The sequence below is a fragment of the Arachis stenosperma genome, chromosome 3 (genome assembly GCF_014773155.1).
Source record: "Arachis stenosperma cultivar V10309 chromosome 3, arast.V10309.gnm1.PFL2, whole genome shotgun sequence".
Lineage (NCBI taxonomy): Eukaryota > Viridiplantae > Streptophyta > Magnoliopsida > Fabales > Fabaceae > Arachis > Arachis stenosperma.
The window spans coordinates 22,954,503-22,978,488 of record NC_080379.1 but is presented as its reverse complement, the minus strand read 5'-3'; the positions used below and the strand labels follow the sequence as shown (position 1 = coordinate 22,978,488).

At 31.4% G+C, this 23,986-nt stretch overlaps 2 protein-coding genes across 3 annotated transcripts; one reads left to right on the top strand and one right to left on the bottom strand.

Moving 5' to 3' along the window:
- Window positions 1-4,077, top strand: LOC130965874 (beta-glucuronosyltransferase GlcAT14A-like). Of its 2 annotated transcripts, XM_057890634.1 has the most exons (5): window positions 1-278; window positions 791-1,472; window positions 2,713-2,788; window positions 2,910-3,025; window positions 3,204-4,077. In XM_057890634.1, the coding sequence occupies exons 2-5, from the start codon at window positions 893-895 to the stop codon at window positions 3,710-3,712; spliced, it is 1,281 nt and encodes a 426-aa protein (XP_057746617.1). In that variant the 5' UTR covers window positions 1-278; window positions 791-892; the 3' UTR covers window positions 3,713-4,077. The 2 variants fall into 2 exon arrangements, with proteins under 2 accessions (XP_057746617.1, XP_057746616.1); XM_057890633.1 differs by having other exon boundaries at window positions 1-1,472; window positions 3,204-4,076.
- A 448-nt stretch (window positions 4,078-4,525) lies between these two features.
- LOC130969739 (uncharacterized) lies at window positions 4,526-7,009 on the bottom strand. The gene is made up of 2 exons (XM_057895602.1): window positions 6,685-7,009; window positions 4,526-5,320 (listed from the first exon to the last, which is right to left on the bottom strand). Exon 2 carries the CDS (start codon window positions 5,236-5,238, stop codon window positions 4,816-4,818), a length of 423 nt encoding a protein of 140 aa, XP_057751585.1. The 5' UTR covers window positions 5,239-5,320; window positions 6,685-7,009; the 3' UTR covers window positions 4,526-4,815.
- Between the last annotated feature and the right edge of the window lie 16,977 nt (window positions 7,010-23,986).

Here is a 23,986-nt window from a genome sequence, read left to right as displayed (position 1 = left end):
CAAAAAAAAAAAAAAAAAAGCAGAACAGTAGAACACCGTTTTCTGTTCCTCTCATTACAAAACCCCATCACTTTTGAATCTTCATTGAATCCTCTCTCTCTCTCATCTTTGGATTGGACCATTTTCCTTGGAACTAGTCCTCTCTTGAATCTGAAGTTACCCAAAAGACTTGAACTTCAAGTGTGTTCTTCTCCTTAAACAAAGCCTGGTTTTAGAATTGACATAGATCTTGCCTTTGATACAGTTTGCGAAGAAAAGGGTAGAGATTAAAGCATAAGGTACATGCTGCACTTTTATTTATTTATTTTAATTTGTGTAGTGAGTTCCAAAATCAATAGCAGTTACTGATAAAGAGACATAAGAGAAGAGAAGGTTGATTGATTGATGACTTATGGTGAAGTTTGCTCCCACCTTTTCCTTCATCAAAAAATGGTTGCTTTTTTGATGGGGGAGTGAAATTGATTGACTAATGTCTAATGGTTTATGAGCTGAGTTTATCAACTGGATGTGGGTCCCAATTCATGTGTCATAGGTTGTTTATGTTTCGTGTAGCTCCCAAATCATAATCTTTTGGCATTGGTGTGGATTGATGCCGATTTAAAGTAGACATCTTAAGCTTGAAAATCATGTTCTATCTTTCAGAAAACATGCAACCTTTTTGCTTAAATGCATGTTAAGGAGGTTGTGGTTTTGCTAATCTGGTTCTCTTTAGTTGTTAACAAGTGGTTTCAGTTCTTTTGCTGAAATCATTTTTCTTCCGGGGATTCGACTATTTCGGTTTCATATGCAGCTTGAAAGAGGTGAATTTATAGACAGAGAAAGTTTGTTCTTGCACTTGAGGTGAAACGGTTCTGGAATTCGATTTGGATTTTGAGCTGTTGTACAAAAGAGTATGAGGAAAAATGCTGGTTCTTATTCAGGAAGGATGTTTAGTGACAGGAAATGGATTATACCCTTTTTCGCAACTTTACTGGTTTCTGTGAGTCTGATCCTGACTGCTATGCTGGGGGCACCGAGTTCTGCTGGCAGGGGAGATCAGCTCACAAGATCGGAGGATTCGAGTGGATATTTTGTGGAATCAGATTTGGAAAGGTCTTATAATGATAATGTGGTTACGAAAATGGAGGCACCTAGGTTTGCATATCTTATTTCAGGAACCAAGGGTGATAGCCAAAGGATGTTGAGAACATTAGAGGCAGTGTACCACCCAAGGAACCAGTACATCTTGCATTTAGATCTTGAGGCTCTGCCCCGTGAAAGGATGGAATTGGCAAATGCAGTGAAAGCAGATCCAATGTTTCGTGAAGTGGAGAATGTGCGTGTTATGTCCCAATCCAATTTGGTGACTTATAAGGGTCCAACAATGATTGCTTGTACCCTCCAAGCCATTGCCATATTATTGAAAGAGAGTTCCGGGTGGGACTGGTTTATAAACCTCAGTGCATCAGATTATCCTCTTATGACACAGGATGGTTAGTAATCAATTCTTTATTTACCTCTTTGATGTTATTATAGTGTTGTTCTTGTGAATTCTTTTCCTTAAGCTCCGGCCTTGTTGGTTGTGGGGATGTAACTTTATGGACTTATTCTTTCAGTTTAAACATTTGATAACATTTCTCAGCTGTTTTGAAAATTTGAAAAACTATGTCATTTGGGTATCTGTTGATCTTTGAGGACGGAAAAGGTTAGAAATATTGGGACTAATGTTACTAGGACAGGAATGGTTATTGAATCAAGGGATTATGGTATGTCATAATGTGCTGTCTCTGCTTCTCCTTACATATTGGTATTGCTGTCGATAATATATGATTACTAAGTGTGGACTAGTTTGAGCTAATAATGAATTTCCATTTGTTTCGTAATTTGTTGATTTACAATCCGTAAGTCTGTTGCTTGATTTTGTTACAAATTTTAGGAAATTTGCATTCTATTAAGTAGCTATTGGTTGTCTTGATTTTGTTGCGTTCTTAAGTAATTTAGATAAGTAATATCCTTGGTAGACAAAAATCAATTGGCTATGTTGGCACTCTGAGTGGTTAAGGATAAAAGTTAGTACAGTCTAAAAGGAATGTCAGTCTTCATAATCTTGCTTCGGCGCCATTCATGTTACTTTTATATTGAACTCATTGCTACTGGCTTTGGTTTAGTTTTTGCATGATGTCATTGTTTCTTGAAAGGTATGAATTTCCTTTTCCACAAAACTTTGTGAACTTCAATCTTAGCGGTTGATGAATCTTATCAAAAATCACAACTTAAATTATGTCTTATAAGATTGTTAGGTTTATCTTTTAATTACAAGAACCATTGTCCCAATGGAGGTGTCACGGCAATAGCAATTGTCAAATCCAAAGTTAATTTTGATTCAAATAACTATTTGGTCAGGGATTAAATATCACCAAAGCACGGCATGTGATCAGTTTAATTGTTTTCCTCTATCTGATATTCAAAGGGATTGACATATATTGTTATATTATTTTATCCATTTGAGGTCTACATAGTTTTCTCCTTGTAGAATTTAGTCATTGATTTGGAATCTTTGTGAGGATATCTTATTCCTTTTTGTACCATTCCATGTGTTGCATTTATTAAAAGGTAGTGCACTTATCCATACACCTTGCATTCTCATGGTTGTTTGATCTATCTTAGTCCTTCTTGAACCTTCTAAGAACCTTTTTGAACTGTGAAGTAATCTGTGTCTCCCTGCTTTTGCAGATTTGCTGCATGTTTTCTCTAATCTATCAAGAGATCTCAATTTCATCGAACACACTCGCCTTGCTGGTTGGAAACTGTAAGAAAATCGCTGCACTTCATAAAATCTCTACTGTAAAATATAATCCCCCCACACACTCTTTCTTGGTTTACTGTATTTGTTGATCCGGATTTCTCGTTATAAATGCTTTTATGCTCAGGAATCAAAGAGCAAAACCAATCATCTATGATCCTGCGCTTTATTTATCAAGGAAATCTGATTTAGCATGGACTACTCAGCGAAGAACACTTCCCACATCTTTTTCCCTTTTCACTGGTATGTCTAAATTTGTGTATTTCTTTATGCTCTATTGCTTTATTTTCCATTACCAATATAAACTTAAATTCCCTTTCAAGGTTTAGCACTGGGAAGGTTGTCAAATATGTAGTTAACTTGCCGAGTTACATTTATTGGCGAATCCCTATAATTTTCTTAAATGTGCTTTGATGAACAGGTTCAGCTTGGGTTGTACTGACCCGGTCCTTCGTGGAGTACTGCATATGGGGATGGGATAACTTACCTCGCACGATGCTTATGTATTATGCAAATTTTGTGTCCTCGCCGGAGGGATATTTTCATACTGTCATCTGTAACAATGAAGAATTCCGACATACAGCAATAAGCCATGATCTTCATTACATTGCTTGGGACAATCCCCCGAAGCAGCATCCCCGCTCATTAACTATGAAAGACTTCGACAAAATGGTAACAAGTAATGCCCCCTTTGCCCGCAAGTTTCCAAAGGATGATCCCGTTCTAGACAAGATTGACAAAGAACTTCTGAGCCGCGCACATAGATTTCCGCCCGGGGCATGGTGTGTTGGGAGCTCAGATGGTGAGGCAGACCCTTGTTCTACACGTGGTAATGATACGGTGTTTAGGCCAGGCCCCGGTGCTGAAAGGTTACGGGAGCTGCTTCAAATACTGGTTTCTGAAGAAAATAAAAGCAAGCGGTGTTTGTGACAAAGAGGTTACCTTCCAAGTAGGGCAGTGTCAAAGTGTAAATAATTGTGATTATAGATCATATACGTATCCAATGTAAAAGTTCAAAATTTTGTGTTCAATGCAGGTTCACAGTAAAAAGCAACAAGCACTGACAACAGAAGTTTTAAACTTTAAAGTTCTTGTTTCAGTTTAGTTGACTTTTGGTTGCAATTGCAACCAACCATTTAGGCAATGACCATATTTTTACCTTCTTGGTTACAAAAGAAAATTAAATTTCACATGTGGACTTCATATTCATTATCAAATTGTTTATTATGGATAAAGTCATAGACAATTTTCCGTCATAACCACCCTCTTCAACACTAAAATGTATAATGTTGTGTAGAATTAATACCCATATTCCCCTCTTCTCTAATGTTGTGTAGATACTCATATTACTTGCTATATATATGATGTAACACTTAATTTCCATTCTATTATATAATAGTGAGATAATGTAAATATTTTAACGTGAAATTTTGAACAGCAGACCACACAAGGTGTACATTTTTAAGAAGCAACATCGACATAGCATAGCTGTGGCATGGCTTTTGTGATGTTAAATCCCATTCTACTATTATGATGCAGAATTTTTTAAGTAGCCAGATATGTATATCATGTTCATGGGCAACTTTCAACTCACAGATTAGTGTAGTCAATAATGTTTAGAATGAAGCTATAGCAATCACAACACTAATCCGACAAGATGTGAAAATTTTGCATAATATTTATGCTGAAACCTCAATCTCATAAGCCCAACAGTGATCATAGAACAACTCCACAAGAGCCTAACTCAACTACAAAATTAATAATATAATAATTAGAAATGTAACACTTAGAAATAATTTCATCAAATCTAAGATACTACTAAACATATTTTAATATTAAAAATTTTCCTCAGAATATATATATACAATTTAGATCATAGCAGGATCTGATGTTACTAAAGATGATCATAAGTTCATAACCTATCCATGGGGCATTTTCATTCCCAGAACCAAACACTAACTTTTCAGCCCCAGCAGGAAAATCCTCACTAAATCTCAGATGCTGCAAGTCTACAACAGTAGAAAGAAACACCTTTAAAACTCAAGACTGCTGGCGTCGGAAGCAGCTGCTTTCGGGTACCCATCATACTCAATCTTCTTGATGTGCAGCGAAGAACACACCATCTTGAACTTGCGCCTCAGCTCATCCATGATCTCCTGCACGTGCTGGTCCTCCGGGTCCATCATGGGGTACCTCTGGAGCAGCTCCTCCATCTGCCTGATACCTGCTTGGGCCCGAGAAGAGAACACCACGTGGTCAGCCCGGATAGCAGAGACCCAGAGATCAATGCAGCCCTTGTAGAAGCCCAACTCCTCACCGACCTCGAAGCCTACCTTGAGGCCCACCTGCCTGGCCTCTTCCTTGCCAGCAGCAAGACCTTCAGAATAGCCTTGGTTGTATCCTTCCTTGTGGTGGGTCTCTTCCAAGTTCAGCGAAGAATCGAATATGTCGTCCATGGCCAGTGATTTTGGCCAAAAAAGAACTTACTTCGATTTATTAACTGCAGTTCACAAGATTTCTGTTTTAATTTTTATGGTCCTGGAAAAAGAGAGATGATGCAGGAGTTAGTTATCAGTAGAGGTGTAATCCGATAGTGTTGGAAGAGAAATAACCCTTTAGATTGATGCACTTTTCATAACTAAACCTCAATGGAAACAATCGATTACAAGTGGGAATAGTTATCAAAACCAAACTGATAATCAAATTGGCCATACTCTTGGGTCACTAGGCCCACCGGTTGGCCCGGTCTCACTTAAATAATCAATTGTCTAGAGATTAATCAAGACAAAGAAAACATTCTGAAAATTAAAGTAATAATGCAAAGGCTGAATTATGACATTTTTGTTTTTCAAGGAAATATATTCCATTGGAAAATAAACTAATATAGCAGCATTCCAATATTTTTTTTGTGAACATGATCATTCCTCTAGAAAAATTCTAAGTGTGTGGCTGTGACTTGTAATTATGTTTTTATGAGCCACAATATATCTTCTACTGTCACTCTATCGTTTTTTTTCCCCAATTTTTAGCATCTTTGTTATAAACATGCAAAGCAAAACAAAAGGGCCAAAGAACAGAACATAGAAGACCCTTCCAGAATGAAAAACAAGCCAAATATAACCAAAAAAACCTTCAACTCAAATGAAAATTCCCTGTTGAAACTCTTTTTTATCCGATAGTTGAATCCACTCACAAAGAAACGCATAGCAAGGGGATGAGTGTTGCAGTACAAAATCAACAAATCCAGGCACAAACACGGCCGGTCACAAACACAGCAATAAGATACAGAAAACAGTCCTCAAAACATAAACAACAAACTAAAACTAACAGATAAGCACATAGCAAAGACTAAAGGCTACAGATGTAAACCAAAACACCCTCATGTCCTCCCTAATTCTAGCTTTCTATCAGTCCAATTCCTTTGCTAAAGATCCCTTCAAAGTTGATATTTCACGGTACAAGTCCTCTAATTGTAAACCTTCCCATTTTCTCTCTTTTTAAAACAAATTCTTATTACCACTGACCTCCAAATCAAACTATTGCGAAGTGATTAATCCATTGAGGAAATTAAAGAGTGTTACACAACACCAGAAGAAAGACCCTTTATTGAATCTTCATCATTTGATTATCAAGCTAGGAGACAAACTTTGTAGTGTTAATGAAATGTTTTCTGTCCTATTATCTCTCTTAGTTTCTCCAACTTTAGTATACTAGCCTCAAGAATGGAAAAAGAACAAAGAGAACAACTTAAATCAATTAGTTTTACATACAAATACAATTCATCTAAACCTATTATTACAAATTAAATCAATCACTGTTACCTACAAATACAATTAGCATCAGTACATTAAAACAGCAAAGAACAAATTAATAAGAATAACTAGAAAAAAAAAAAAACACACCTACACTACGCTGCAGAATGACGACGGAGGAAGCAGAGGCAGACGAGGCACGAGCGGAGGCAGAGACAGGCGAGGCACGGCAGAGCCAAGGCAGACGGGACGACACAGACAGAGAAGGAAGAGGGGTGCAGGCACTGGCAACGCGGGGACGAGGCAGAGGATCCGGAGAAGGGAGTGACGAGTGACGACCTCCGTCGTTGGCTGCCGTTGTGTTCGGCAATAACCGTGCGGAACCGCGGTGAATGAGGTAGAGAGGGGAGAGTGAGTGAATGTGAATATGTGATTCTTGGGAGAGAGTGACTTCAGGCTGGGGATTTGCCGTTGGGAAATTACTAATGAGGGCCTTTTATTTTTTATTTTTTGAGTAGGGTGACAATTGAATCTTGAGGATTTTGCGTTCGGAAGAGTTATACTCTGAAAAAAAATAAACAATTAGGCTGTGTTTGTTTATAGAGAGTAAGGTTGCGAGAACCGGACCGGTCATTGAACCGGTCAAATGACTGGTTTAATGATTTAATAGTTCAACCGGGGTCAAACTGTGGTTGAACCAGTTTAATTAATAAACTTTTGTTTGGTAAGGATGTTAGAATTTTATGCACTTGTATATATAAAGTTTGCAGCCAAAACAAAAATGATATGTCTGTAAATTTGGATCCAACAACAAGAAGTAGCCAAAGTAAAGAAACACCCAAAATAATCAAAATGAAACTTTTCTGCAGCAAGCATCATTAAACCTTAAAATTAAAGATGACAAATTTCTCATTCTAACACAAGCATAGTAAGCTATGTTCTTTAACTGTGATTGCAATGCAACAACAAACCATTATGTCCCAATGTCATACACAACATCAAGGTAATACATTTAAAAAGAATAAATAAATAAACAAAAGGAGTTCAGCTCAAAACATGAGTAAGCCCTTCAAATAATCAAAAGTTTATTTGGTCCTTCGAATATGCATTTGACATCAAATTGATCATCAATTTATATATATTACTAAAATGGTCAAATTAGTCCCAAAAATATATGAGACATCTAATTGTCTCTTCACTATCAATCTGTTACATTTCAACATAAAATTAGACCTCAAAAACATAAAATTGGTCCTTGATGAACAAAAAATTGATTATTAAAGTACCATTTTGATGCTGTTGACACAAATGAGTATCAATGTGGGTACCTGAACTTTTCTAGGCCTACATGAAATATAAGGATTTAAAATAACAGAATAAAAAACAGCAAAAACAAAACTTTGAACAGAAACTGAATTTTAATTCAATTCTCTAGCAATAACTTGATACATCATATGCATTGTTGGCTCCGTATAAGAAAAGAAAGATCTGAGAAAATATTTGCCTTGGAATTATATCAATTCATACAGCATTTAAAATCCAGAATTATATTCAGCAAAAGTCAATGTAGCATTCAAAATCCAGAGTCCCAAAATTGTATCAATTCTATATAGCATTCAAAATCCAGAATCCAAAATTGAACTTATATCAAATTTATATTAAGCAAATTCAGAATTACAGAATGATTAATTCATATAATTAACAAAATAAAAAAAAAACTGAAAAGCAGAAGAAGAACTCTGCATCGAGCCATCAATTCATATAATTAACAAGACAATTGAACTAATAATCTTCCAACAAACAATTCATATAGTTAATTAACAAAATAAAAAAATTAATTCAAAAACCCAAGAACTCACCGTGGCAGAGAGCAAGAAGGCCTGAGTTCCAGGACGACCAGAACGACGACGCCGACTACCAGGGCGACCAGACGACGCCGACGCCAGAAGCTCCAGAGTTCAGACGACTAGATGACGATGCCGCTGACAGTAGGGTAGCGTTTGTTTTCGGGGGCAGGACACGGAGACATGGACAACACTTGTTTAAAAAGTGTTTGGAAGCAGAGACATGGACAGTGGACATATTGTCTCCGAGACAGTTTTTGAAACTTTTGTGTCCACTCTTTCACGAAGGACAATGATGGACACGGAATTTGGAAGAGTGGACACGGACAATTTTATAAATTTTGTTTTTCTTTTTTTCCACTATTACCCCTTCTTATTTTTCCTATTGCGTCGTTCAGAGATATTTTTTTCTTCCTGTTCTTTCTCTATCTCTTTCTTTTCCAGGTACTCTTTCCTTTCTGTAAAATTTTTTATTGGGGGTAGATAATTCTTTTCTTTTTATCGTTTTACTTCAATACCATTTTAACGTTATATTATATTATTTGATTTGTAATAAAAATAATAACAAAAATAATTAATCTTAAAACTTTTGAAGGATAAATATTATCAAAAGTAAAATTGATCTTTTAAAATGTTAAAAAATAATTTATAAATTGTAATTGATTTTATATAATTTAAAGAAAAAATCAGTTTTTTATAAAGAAAAATTAGTTTTTAGATAAAAAAATTTTTTTTTTTAAATAAAAATAGATTTTTATTTTAAAAAAAACTAATTTTTTTATGTAAAAATGGATTTTTTTAAAATTAATTTTAAATATAAAATTAATTTGGCTTATTAACTTAAACAAAATTTTTTATTAATCAAACTCAAATTTATTTTTTTTATTAGTCTTAACCATATGTATTCCTACATATTAATAATAAATTTTAAAATAAAATAATTAGATTTTTATAAATTTTATTTTAATATAAATACTAATATATTTTTTTATTAAAATTTTTTGCCTCTTCAAATATTTTTTTTAAGTTTCGTCTGTACTCCTACGTACTCTCATTTTTTATTAAATTAATTTGTGTTGATGTAAAAAATTTGGAATCACAGGGCTATTTTAGTCATTTCATATAATATTTTAGTCTTGTCCATGTGTATCCAAATATAATACTAGACATTACATTAGTGTCTTGTCCATCGTATCCAAACACAATACTCAAAAGATAATTTTTAGTGTCTCCGTCCTATTGTCTCCGTCTCAGTGTCATGTTCTGTCCTGTCTCTAAAAACAAACGCAGCCTAGAGGAAATTAGGGCAGCTATGGGTTAGGGTTCGAAAATGGAAGAGGAAATGAAAGGGTTGGGTGGGTGGGTCACTAGTCTAGTACAGTTAGTTTTTTTTTTCTCTCGGCGTCAAAACGATGCCGTTTTGATGGATAATGAAACCGTTTGATTTGAAAAACCGGACTGGTTCACCCGGTTTATCGGTTAATCGCCGGTTCGGCCGATTTTTTTATCAGTTTTTTGTAAGACGGTTCTAAGAGTCACTGGATCGGTTAGATGATCGGTTTTTGGATAACTCGATCAAACTGGCCAGTCCGATCCGGTTTTCAGAACCTTGATAGAAACACAAAATTGTATTTGGTAGATAAGACATGGACAAAGACATTGTATCTATATACATTAAATTAGTGTATTTTGTATTCATCCTGACTGGAAGGACACAAAGACACTAACAAGGGATACAACTTAACTTTTATATTTTTTATTATTCTTATTGATTTTTCATAATTATACTTTTTATTATTATATTTTTCCTCAAATTTTTTAAATAAAAAATAAAATAAATTAGATTTTCATAATTTGTTCTACTTTATCACCAAACAGAATACAAAAACACTAAATTCTGTATCTCTGTCCTTTATGTCTTGTTCTTAGTGTCTTGTCTTGTCATGTTTTCAAAAACAAATGCAACCTTAGATCCTCCAGAAAATAAAACGTGGACACGTTACATCTTTTTATTAGTAAGACTAACGGCGCTTCTGACGTGGACTATTAATGTGATTGAGGTGTCCGTTAAATGTCACATTGGAATTATTCTAAATGATGAGGACAAATTGGTTCTTGAATGTTGTTTGATTTTAACATGTCCCAAACTCTAATTGTTAAGAATCCCCAATTATTTTCACCCTGAAACAAAATTTTAGCACAACGTAGAATGAATAGCACCGGAAGCTCCAGAAACACGAGGCGCCAAAGGAAAAAGAATGAAGGCAGCGGTTGGAATTATAGGAGTGACTCAACACATGAACGAGATTTCAGCAATAAGATCGCTCCCAAATATAATTGTCAGCTATATGCAACAATATACAAGTTTGGAGCAGTAGAGAATTTAGATAGGTTGTTCTTAGAATGTTCAAACTATAGGGTAATTGTTAATTCATTTTTTTTTTTTGAATTTTGAGTGTTTCATTGAATTGAAAATCATATTTGTCATTTATGGTATGTTTTTTTGTTCTTATTACAAGATAATTTGTCATACTACAAATTCTTTAGATGGTTGAATGATATTACTGGAGATGTTGACGTTCAAAGTTCTAAGCAGAGAGTGGAGGATAGATTAATTGATTTGGAAGAGAGAATTGTGAGATTGGAAATGGATTGTAGAAATCAGAAATACTCTAAGCAAAATTACTTATAGTAGATTTAAAAATATTGTATATTTTATGGATATTTTTTAATTGCAATTATTGTGAATGTGTGGAGCAAGAATTCTGAGTAAATCAAATTAGATAGCTGATACATGAATGTAGTAGTATTTATAATTGTATTATTATAAATGCATATTATTATGAACGCAATAATGAATAAGTATTTTTGAATCATTGTATAATCTATGATGGATGTTGGTGTTAATGAATATGATGTTCACATTGATGAAATGAAAGAAAAAAATCATATAATCATTGTGGATTTTGGAGAACGGTTACTGTCTGCAGCTTTCTTCTTTTTCATCACTTTTGCATACTCCTTTTCGATATCAGTGTCTGATTGGTCAAAATCAGGAGGTGGGGGCTTGTACAACTCATCTTCAGCGCTCTTGTAACCATTATCATCACTGTCATAATCAGAAATAGGAGGATCACCAATTTCTCACACCCTATAGCATCTTTACCACTAAGAATATGATGCTTAATATATATATATATATATATATATATATATATATATATATAACTCCTCACATTTCTTGTTTTGTATTTTGTGCTCCTTTAAAGCATTGATCTCTGAATATTCAAAAATAGGATGCAAATCGGCTTCAAAATTAACAACATTTGGATCAAACCATATCATTGCTTTGTAATCATTGCATCCCAAGCTCTTGAATAATTTCTTCAAGTCAATGAAGTTCATAAGGCCCATATCCATCTATGAAAACCTCTCAACTAACTCATCCCGGTAACTCAACTTTCCCAATTTGTTTCTCACAAAATTTCTCCTATAGTTGAATACAAGAATAGAAAATTCCTCCATCTGCTAAGTAGAAACACAATTATTATTTTAATCAACTGGGACAACAGATAACTAAAGAATCAGGAACATATTTATCTTTTTTTTATTATGACATAAAGTGATACTAGTCTTTTTGCTAATCATTAGTTTCAACAATCATAAACAAATAAGCAAAAGTCCCAAAAAGTAACAATAAATGCATAAATAATTCTAAATGTGGCAAAGTGTGTCATGCTCAATAAAATAAGTTGAAAACTATGGAACCACCATGCTTTGTAGAAGATTAAATAATTTGTTCTAAACAATGGGACCACCATAAAAGGAATTGACAAAGGGATAGACTAACTGACAAAAGCATCAATATCTTTTACCTGAGTTGAGGATGTCTCCGCTAACACTAATTTTTCTGATGACGTCTTTTTCTTTGCTGGTATGTTGAAGGAAGAATCGTGACTTTTGTTACTGCAGAGCCAAGACTCTTTGACTTCAGCTTCTCCCTTAGGGTTAATAGGTAAAAACAGAGAATAAATTGAGGTTAAGGGCAAATTGAAACAAATATAAATTAAGGGAATCTACAAAACGACGTCGTCCAACTGCAGATGTGGCAGAAACGGACACGTCAGTTCACATAACGGGATAGCAAAGCAACTCCGTTATGTTTTGTTACATGGGCTAACAGAAGGATGTAACGTGTCCAACGTCTCATTTTCTGAGAGATCTTATTGGTCAAAATCAGGAGGTGTGGGCTTGTACAACTCATCTTCAGCGCTCTTGTAACCATTATCATCACTGTCATAATAAGAAATAGGAGGATCACCAATTTCATCACACCCTATAGCATCTTTACCACTAAGAATATGATGCTATATATATATATAGAACTCCTCACATTCCTTGTTTTGTATTTTGTGCTCCCTTAAAGCATTGATCTCTGAATCTCCAAAAATAGGATGCAAACCGGCTTCAAAATTAACAACATTCGGATCAAACCATATCATTGCTTTGTAATCATTGTATCCCAAGCTCTTGAATAATTTCTTCAAGTCAATGAAGTTCATAAGGCCCAGATCCATCTATGGAAACCTCTCAACTAACTCATCCCGATAACTCAACTTTTCCAATTTGTTTCTCACAAATTTTCTCCTATAGTTGAATACAAGAATAGAAAATTCCTCCATCTACTAAGTAGAAACACAATTATTATTTTAATCAACTGGGATAACAGATAACTAAAGAATCAGGAACATATTTATCTTTTTTTATTATGACATAAAGTGATACTAATCTTTCTGCTAATCATTAGTTTCAACAATCATAAACAAATAAGCAAAAGTCCCAAAAAGTAACAACAAATGCATAAATAATTCTAAATATGGCAAAGTGTGTCATGCTCAATAAAATAAGTTGAAAACTATGGAACCACCATGCTTTGTAGAAGATTAAACAATTTGTTCCAAACAATGGGACCACCATGAAAGGAACTGACAAAGGGATACACTAACTAGCAAAAGCATCAATATCTTTTACCTGAGTTGAGGATGTCTCCGCTAACACTGATTTTTCTGATGACGTCTTTTTCTTTGCTGGTATGTTGAAGGAAGAATCGTGACTTTTGTTACTGCAGAGCCAAGACTCTTTGACTTCAACTTCTCCCTTAGGGTTAATAGGTAAAAATAGAGAATAAATTGATGTTAAGGGCAAAGTGAAACAAATATAAATTAAGAGAATCTACAAAACGATGTCGTCCAACTACAGATGTGGCAGAAACGGACATGTCAGTTCACATAACGGGATAGCAAAGCAACTCCGTTCTGTTTTGTTACATGGGCTAACAGAAGGATGTAACGTGTCCAACGTCTCATTTCCTGAGAGATCTAATTGTTACTTTTTTTCTTCATGGTCTAACTTGTCTGAATGTGAAATTCTCAAAGACCTAATTGTCACTTTATTCTTATTTTTTTAATAAACGCAAACAGCGATGTATTGGAGAGGGTTTTTAATTTTTAGTGTAAATATTCTACTCGATTGACCTTTTTCCCATAAGATATAGCAAATCTTAATTATTCTTAAACTTCAACTAGGTCTCATCCATTAAGAAAAATGGACAAATCAAACCTGCTACTGGATGGTAAACTATTGCTTACTAATATGTTAAGTAACAGTGTCAAGAGTCAACTTCAAATAGTTACAGGACTAAAATTTTCCTTTCTACCTTTCTTCTTCCTTTCCCTCCTCCTCCTCCTCCCCTTCCTCTTTTTCCACCAAAACCCATATTTTTAAGATTCTCTGCTGAAGAAGGTTTTAGAAGCAATCAGGGAGTTCGTGAACGATATGAACTTTAATTGCTTCGCAACTGGGTTCTCACTCAAAGCCATGGACTCAAGCGACGTTGCTCTCGTGGCGCTCCTACTGTGGTTCGAAGGTAGTGCGACTGCAACATCTCGATGGGATGAACCTCAACAATATGGCCACGATTTTACAGTTCGTCGAAAATGATGATAGCATCACCGTTAAGGGTGATGATGGCAACGACATGACCACTTTTATGTTTGAGAGTCCGAGTATTATTCATTTTTCAAGGAATATTGATTTCAATTTTTATTTTAATTTTCTTCGATTATATCTAGAGTTTTAGATCTGTATGGTTCATTTTTTTATTTTGTTTGATCTTTAGTTGCTAATTTTGATATGGTATTATTCTAATTCTTTAACTTTTTTATTGATGTTTAGGAAATTTTCTTGCTAGAAAATTGTATTGGAAAGAAAAGATCTATTACATTGTTATTTTTGTGTTTGAAAGCTTAGTATTTTGCAAGAAAAAAGAGGCATGATCTTGATTCTGTAGTTGATATGAGTTCAGTTGTTAATGAATTGGTACAAAATTTAGTGTTTGGTGTTTGGATTTTTAGGATTGTAAAAATTTATATGCAAGAATTAGACTTTAGTGTTTTTTAATCAAGATAGTAGTGTTCAACTGTGTTTTGTTCATGTGTTGGAATCTATTTATGGTAGGAAGGAGGAGTGATTTTTAGTCCTGATAACAATTTAGAATTGACACTTGACATTATTAACTGACATGTCAGTAGGCAAAGGTTTGTCATTTGGTAACAAGGGTCGATATGTCTATTTTTTTTAATGGGTGAAGCCTAATTAAGGTTTAAAGATGATTAAGGTGCGCTATGTCTTATAGAAAAAAGGACAAAGACCATATAAGATATTTACTCTAATTTTTATATAAAAAATTAGCCCGGTCTGATTCTATAAACCAGCCGAGCCATTAGTTTTTCATAAAATCTATACCAATCGAATTGTTTTTCACCGATTTTGATGCAAATTTAGTCCTAATAACAACTAGGCCTAATTTGGTGGTTGGGTAAACGGTTTTAGGTCTGACCAGATAGATAGGTCCCTTTTTACAACTATTTAAGTGGATTAATAGTGAAAGAATCTAAATACTAGTATTTCAATAATTTTAACAATTAATCTCAATTATAAAATATACATATACATATAATATATATTAATTAAAATCAATAGCTAAAATGATTAAAATATTGATGTTTTAGAATATTTTAAAATTTTTCAATAATATACCTCAATGATATGTATTTTATAATTTTTAGCAATTTAAATTTAAATAATAAAAATATATGGATCCTAATTTTTACTCTCAACCAAAAAAAAGAAGATATATAAAAAAGTAAAAGATAATAATGTCAATCGTCATTGTTTTTTAGTTCTTCTTTTTTAAATATTCACAATCCTTATAAATATAACAAAAAAGTATTAAAAGATATTGATATGATAAATAAAGATTATGAATAATTTTAGATGAAAATATAAAAAAATAGAATTAAAAGGAAGTGGTGATATCATGCCCTAAAGAAAGTGCCCCTTTAATCTATGAACAATTTCTCACATTCTCTCCAAAATACAACTTAAGTAGATAATTGTCGATCTCATTCTAATTTCAATACTCCTAATTTCTTCTAAATTTGATTCACAATGAATTGAAGTATACACAATAATTATTTAACTTAGATTTGTGGCTTTTCATTTATATAAATATAAAAAATATTTTAATTCTCTAAATATGTACAATGCAAAAGTGTTGTCAAAATACGCATAACCAATTTACATGAAATATCTTTAAAATAGAAGAGCAGAGAGCAAGAGTATGACGAAAAAGGATAGAGTATAAATAGAAAAAAAAAATAAAAAAGAAAAAATAAAGTTGTGGAGATTAAATTTTTTTATCACAAACATATATAATATGAATCTTAGTTTAGTTTAGACAAGAAGAAAATGCATTTTGAAAAAGAAAGGAAGAACAAAATCGTGCTAAAAGAGGAAGAAGGAGAAGGAAAAAAAATATTAGAACAGCACATAATATATTAGATTATCATATGTTAAATATTATTAAGCCTGATCTAATATTTTTTTAACACTATGACAAGAATAATAATGCATATTTAACGAAATTTAATTTATAATTTATAATTTCAATGTTGATGTATTATTCAAACACTACTTTAAAAATTTATTAATATCTTTTTGTTATTATTATCTTTTATTTTTTAAAATTCAAACTCCTTAATTGATAAATACATATTAAATAAAATATTTTGTTTGTTATACAAAAGTTAATTCAAAATTTAAATAACTTTAAATTTTAAATTGTTATGTGATTGCATCTTTAAAATTTAAGTTTTTAAAATTTAAAATCCACTATAAATCTAATATTTCAATTCTAACTAAATATTTAAATTCTAACAATAATTGAATTATATAATAATTTTAAATTTCAAATAATTTTTATATAACTTCCTAACTAAATACTGTATTTGTACTAATATTTTTTCTAGAATTTTGAATATTTTCTTCTGTATATGATATCACATTCGCAGAAGTTTGTGCAATCGTCACTAAAGTGTTTGTTTTCACATTGTTATTCAAAACTTCTTCTGAAATGTTAATGACCTTACCAATTCATAATAGCATGCACTACATTCAATTGAAATATGCATAAAAATTAATACCTTTATTTTGATATATTAAAAATTGTTTCATCAGGTGTGTCAATTTGTTTAATAGATTTTTTTAATCAAAAAATTTATTTGCTGTAAGAAAAAATTTGAGATGGTTCAAAATCTAATATCTAAAAGCGAAATCTACTCCTTTTTCACTTATCAATTTACTATGTGTCAAAGTCTCCCATTTTTATCATGATGAAGAAGCAAAAATTTTTTATATATTTTTTTAAATGAAGAACTAAGAAATCAAAATGAAAATGACTTGCTAATTGAAATACTTCAAAAAAATAAATAAACTTGATGAAACATATATAAAGTTTGTTGCAAAGTAAATAGAAGAGAATGAAAAACAAAATTTAAATGTAAAATGACTGAACTTAAACTTGTTGGAAGTGACGAATCAAAAAAATTTTATTAGTGGGACAAAATATATATAATATGATAATAATTTTATAATTATATTTTATTATTATAAAATATAATTAGTCTTCTAGATATTTAACTAATAAATTAAAACACTTATATAGTAATTTAAAAGTTTAATTACTCTACAGATTTCTATAATTTTACCGAATTTTTAATTAGGTCTCTATATTTTTTTTCTTTTCAATTAAGTCTCTGTACTATATAATTTTTTTCAATTTAGTCTCTACCGTAACAAAAACGTAGAATATTCTATTAAAAAAATGAATATTCTCACTATTAAGATTAAAGACCTAATTGAGAACACCTTCATATTTCGAAAATTCTAAAATAATCCTTAGCATTTTGTCCCACAATCACAACCTGCCCTAAGTTCTTCACTGAGCCCCTGTGTCGCCACGTCTCCTCTATTCGACGTCCATCGCGTTCTCGGCGTTCATCGCGTTCTCGTCGTCCCTGGTGTGGTCGTTGTCCTTGGCGTGCTCGTCATCCCTAACATGCTCGTCACCCTCTACCTCGTCCACGGCTCATCCGCCGTTGTTGCTCGTAATCCTGGTGTGCTCCTCCGCTCCTTGTCGTCCACGTTCTCTCTCTACAACAAGTGATAATTTATTTATTTTTTATTTTTTTCAAGGTTGATTTCTTGATCGTATTGATGTGAATTTTATTGTTGATCATTTTATGAGCTCATTAGAAATAAATATGGCGGTGGTTGAATTGAAATATTGAATTGGTTTCTGAATTGATTTATGAATATGAATATGAAGATGCAGGAATTTCGTTAATTGTTGAATTGGTTTATAAATTGGTTTTGCTAATTATGAATTTTGTTGATTGTTGATTGTTGTTGCTGTAATGATGCTAATTTATTATATTTTTTCTTTTTTTTTTTAGTATAGTGACGGGCGATTTGAATTTAACCATAGACCTACATCACGGATTATTAAACTTCACTAAACTATTATGATTCACAATATCAATTATTTATTTTCTAATATTTTCCATTCTCCAAAGCATCGAAGGAGTGAGTAAAATCAAGGACGGATATAACCCAACAACTTGGATGTTGGAAGTCACAACAACAACACAAGAACTTAGTTTGAGAGTTGATTTTACAGATTTATTCAAAAATTCTGATCTATATAGGTAAGCTAATAATTCATATGGCTAAGATCTATCTATGCTTATAATATTCTTGAGCTCCAAAATGCTTAGACTATTTTACATGGCTTTCTCAAGAGAAACAAACAACTTATATAAGAGTTGGGATAGCTTGCTCCTGGTTTAAAAGGATCTTAAATAAGATCCTTGAAACGAACACAACTGTTAGTTGAATAAATAGTTACTTAATGAAATTTGCAATATGGTTTTCTTTTAATATCTTTAACACAAGGTATATTTTTCTCTTTAGGTAAGATTAATTGCTTATCTTTTAATAAAATATCAAATATTTGATTCGATTTTGTAATATCAAAACTATATTTTTACTTTTATATTTTGCTTCACTAATTTTTTCAAAAGTTATCTTTTTTAATGAAGAACAAATATAAGGTGGGCCTTTCTTAAGTTTAGGCAAATCAAATTCAATAAAATCATGCTCTTCTAATTCATCACTCAAGATTTCCTTTTCGACATATGAAACGTTTTCTTTTCAAGTCAAAGGCTTATAAATTTTGCTTTGATTTTCCTTTCTAAAAGCTTCTTTATCTTTCTAATCAACTCAATTTGCCTTCTCTTTCCGCTAAATGGGCTAAGTCAGAAATATAAACATTCACTAACTTTCTATGCATATCAAAACCAAGACTACTGATAACCATCTTGACATTTTCAATTTCAGGAAATGACACAAAATATTTGTTACGAGCATTTTTAAATCGAATCATATAATCATCAATCAATCATCAATTTCGCATTTAAATGTAAATAGATCTATCAAAGTACGGTCAATTCTCCTCGATAAAACTAGTTATGAAAAATATTCTCTAATTAGACCCAAGTCTAAATTGAATTAGGCCTAAGATTTGAAAACCAAGTAAACGTATTTTTCATTAAGGAGGATGGGAAAAACTTCATTTTCAAATCTTCATTGTTTGCCAAATTATCAAGCTCTACCAAATATCGAGCAGTTGATTCTCCAACTTCTCCAGTAAACTTTGTAAGTATCTTAGGATTTATCACTCCCCTAGGCACTTCAACCATTTGCATGACTTCGAAAAAATCTGAAGCAAAATACGCTTGATGCATAAATCCTACATTAATACACACTCGATTAAGTACATTTTCTACGATCCGCGTCATTTGAAATTGATCACCCCGCCGATTTGCTCAAACTTGATCCAAAATATTATCAGTATTTTGACCTCGTCGAACAACATGAAGATGACTCTCGTCATTATGATCATTTGGAAAACCTTCCTCATTATTATTTCCTAAATTTTGAAGTTGATCATCATAACCAACATCAAAATCTACAATGCTAGCAATCTTATTGACTTGTCTAGCCAGCTGATCATACTTAGCATTATTATCAGCCATTATAGGATTAAGAATTATAGTCATTTGATGGGTTAACAAATTAACTAAATCATGATGACTCTCATCAATATGCTATCAAAAATAGCTAGTGACATAGAGCTATTTGACGTAGAGCCAACCTGATAATCTCGACTCATTTCAGAATGAGAAAAATCAGGCTAATTACTAATCGTAATTGGCACACTCTCAAATCGAATTGGAGGTACATAACCCCTGGAAAGTGGCACATAACCAGAAGGAAGGCCAAACGGGGGCCACTCAGCAATTACTAGAGGTTGATTTGATACAAGCGCTATTCTAAGGTGTGTATTTCACCCATTATCCCCAGTATTTGTACTAACATTTTCTTCAAATTTTGGGTACTTCCTTTTGTATGTCATATCACATTCGCATAAATTTGGGAATCGCCATTGAAATGTTCGATTCCACATTGCTATTTAAAACATCTTCAGACATGTTAATGACCTTACCACATCGTAATCGCATGCACTATGTACAATTAAATCATGCATAAAAATCAACAACTTTATTTTGACACATTAAAAATTGTCCCACTGGACGTACCAATTCATTTAACAAATTTTCTACAGATTTGAATGAGATAATTTATTCGCTGCAAGAAAGAATTTGAGATAATTTGAAATCTAGTATCTGGGAGAAAAATCTACTTCTCTTTTGCGGTTACCATTTTTACTATGCATCAAAGTCTCCAGTGACGGATCCAGAAAATTTTGGTAGTGGAGGCAAAATTTATATAACGTGATAATAATTTTTATAATAAAAATAATATGTGTATATAAAAAATTAAATATTAAATTATCTATTAACCACTATATATCTGTGTATAAATACATGTATTGTTTAACTTATTTTTAATATATATTTTATATTTTTTATATAGATAATTATTTTTAATGTACATATAATAAAATTATTGTTATGATTATATTTTATTATTGTAAAATATGATTAGCTTTCAAAATATCTAATATACAAATTGAAACACTAAAATAGTAATTTAAATAATAATATATAATTTAAAATTCTATTATTTTAGGTTTTATATTTTTAAAAAATTAAGTAATTTTTTTCTTAACACTACCATCAAAATTTCTCTCTTTCCATATATATATTACTAAACAATTATTTAGAAATTCACTTCCCAATATAATTAGAAGCCGACTCTTATTGATATTCATAGTTAAAAAAATTCTTTCAATTAATATAGTTGCTATGCAAAAATTAAAGCTAATTTGAAAAGAAAATAAATAATATTCTTTTGAGTTGATTTTTAAAAAGAACACTAATTTTATTTAAATCTGATAATTGATCACTCTAACGAATATCTAATATAAAATTTTTAAATTAACAATTAAGTACCAAAATTTGAGTAAAAAATTATTGTGGGGTCAAATTTAATAATCTAATGGAAATAAATAAATATTATTATTATATATTACTCAAAAAAATTTTAAATTATAGTGGGGGCACTTGCCCCCACACTACTAACCTTGGAACGGTCCCTGAAAGTCTCCCATCTTTGTTGTGATGAAGAAGCAAAGATTTTTTATATTTTTTTTTAAATGAGAAACTAAGAAATCAAATGAAATTGACTTGCAAATTAAAATATTTTAAAAAAGTAAATGAACTTAACTGAAATATGAAGTTTGTTGCAAAGTAAATAAAAGAAAATGAAAAACAAACTTCTAATGTAAAATGACTGAACTTGAACTTACTAGAAGAATAAATTACATAAAAATAAAGTATAGAAATCTTAAAAGAAAAAATAAGAAAATATGAAAGAAAACAACCAATTCAATTGACTAAAGAATAAAAAAAAAAAGTCTGAAAAAAAGAATATATTCGCAAAAAAAAAAAACCTACAGAAATCTCAGAAAGTCGATGGAGATTTGAGATGTCCGTAAGAGTGTTTTCTGAAGAAAATTTTCAACCACTAATCCCCTGTTTGCTGCTCTAGTTATAAGTATCTTCCACCAATCCTGTGCTGCCACCTATTGATCCACTTATGACTAAAAAATAATCGTTCCCACCAAAACATTTTGCGATAACTACTCCCTTGACTAAGCCCACTTTTCTATAAAAATGTATTTTGCCACCATATCGACTTCATCTTCAATGTTAATTAATCACACTTACATTTATATTGTCTTATTCATTAATTGAAATTTTATTCCTCTTTAATAGATATCGACAACCTAACTTAAACAATTCACCATTGAAGTAGCATCGACATAATCAGTCTAAACTTCTGTAGTAACAAAAATGCAAATTACAACCATGTAACACCTATACTTTGACGAGCCCCAAACACATTGCGATAGATCCAGTGCTACGACAATCATCAACAATCATCATAACTCATGGTATAGTCAAATATGTATGACATCACAAATAGGATTAGCATGCTGCGAGAATGATTCCACCAAAATTTTTTTATTGTCAAATAAAAATTTATGGTTTGACTCGTCAACAATCGATTTTATTTGTAAAACTCAATCTTAGCTCCCACAAACTCATCATGAACTAACAACAATATATAATATAATATAATCAAATTAATTTATAAATTAATAAATTGAATAAACTTATTTAAATTTAAAGTTTAACTCATTTAATATATAAACTTAAATAGAGGCTTAAATTTATTCATAAACTCATAAATTCAACTTAACAAATTGTCAATGAGTTATCATCGAGTTGACTTGAGTTCCTTAGAACTCTAATTATGATATATGAGAGGAATATACTTATTAATTAATTGAGTGCATAATTGTTCACTGGCACATGCACATGAAATATTAAATTATTTTTAATCTTGTTTTCATGATTCAATTGGATGATTATGGAATTAATAAGCTTTTGTATTGATTTAAAATTACTTTTATCTTTTAATCTCACTTCATTATCGATATCTCTTAATATTATTAATTATTAATTATCCATGAAATAAAAGTAGAATAAAAAAACAAATATATTCTCTAAAATTTCTTTAAGAAAACTATAAAAGAGTGAGATTATTTTTAAGATGGATACCTAGTAACAGAAATCTTATCATAATAATTATTATTATTAAGGGTAACGTGTTAAACATAATTGGCATAAACTTGGTAAGGAATTGCAAGAATTATATTGGACAAAAACTCTGGTATTCACATAAAAAAAGAGGACTCAATACTCATACATAATTACATAGAATGGCGTGATTTGTGGAATACATATATTAATTATAATTATAAATTATGCTATTTTAAATTAAATAATTTATATAATAATAATTTTATTTATTGTTATAAATGTTAAATTGAATAAGTTATTATTATTTTTAATTTGAAATTAAATGAGAATAAAATCAGATATTATTTTTTGTTTTTTAGATAATGATTTTTTTGGATTTTAGATATATTATTTTTTGGACTTTAGATACTATTTTATTTGGGTTTTAGGATTTAATTAGTGTCATGCTCAAATATAAATAGGTTTTTTTAGTGCCTAATATACCAAAGTTGTCTTTTGTTGCTTTTTTTTCATCAAAAGAGTTACACTTCAACCACCTAAAAATACAAAAAACTTTGATTGAGAAAGATCAAAAGAATCACAAGATTCAAACTCTTTCTATCATAATTCATATTTATAAATTCAAGTATGTTTCTGTACTATAATATTTTTGATAATTTAATATAGATGATCTGGATTATTCCAACAGCTCCATATACGGTAGTAAGTAGTATATAAGTTGCAAGTTATAACCAACCCCAGAATGAAAATAACATCAATTATTAATCAATCAATTAAATAACTTATAGCTAAAACACGTTAAATAATAATTAAACTGCGGAATAGCTGTACTCGCATCATCATCTTCATCATCCAAGTTCCCACATTAGCAACATGCATATGGTGGTTTCGTTAGCCGAAAGTATCTCCAATGCTAAATTATTTTCATTGAATTTGACCTGAATCTGAGTCAAGAATAATATCATTGAATTAACCTTTTAATTATTGTATCACTTTACAAACTATATATTATTGAAGGGCGCTTGTACTCTTTGGGATATCCGTTGAAACTATTGACAATGTCAAATTAAATAGTCA

Coding starts and splice junctions, on each gene's coding strand:
- LOC130965874 (XM_057890634.1), top strand. CDS start 893: ATGAGGAAAAATGCTGGTTCTTATTCAGGAAGGATGTTTAGTGACAGG. Junction 1,473..2,712: donor TCCTCTTATGACACAGGATG/GTTAGTAATCAA, acceptor CTGCTTTTGCAG/ATTTGCTGCATGTTTTCTCT. Junction 2,789..2,909: donor CGCCTTGCTGGTTGGAAACT/GTAAGAAAATCG, acceptor TTTTATGCTCAG/GAATCAAAGAGCAAAACCAA.
- LOC130969739 (XM_057895602.1), bottom strand. CDS start 5,238: ATGGACGACATATTCGATTCTTCGCTGAACTTGGAAGAGACCCACCAC.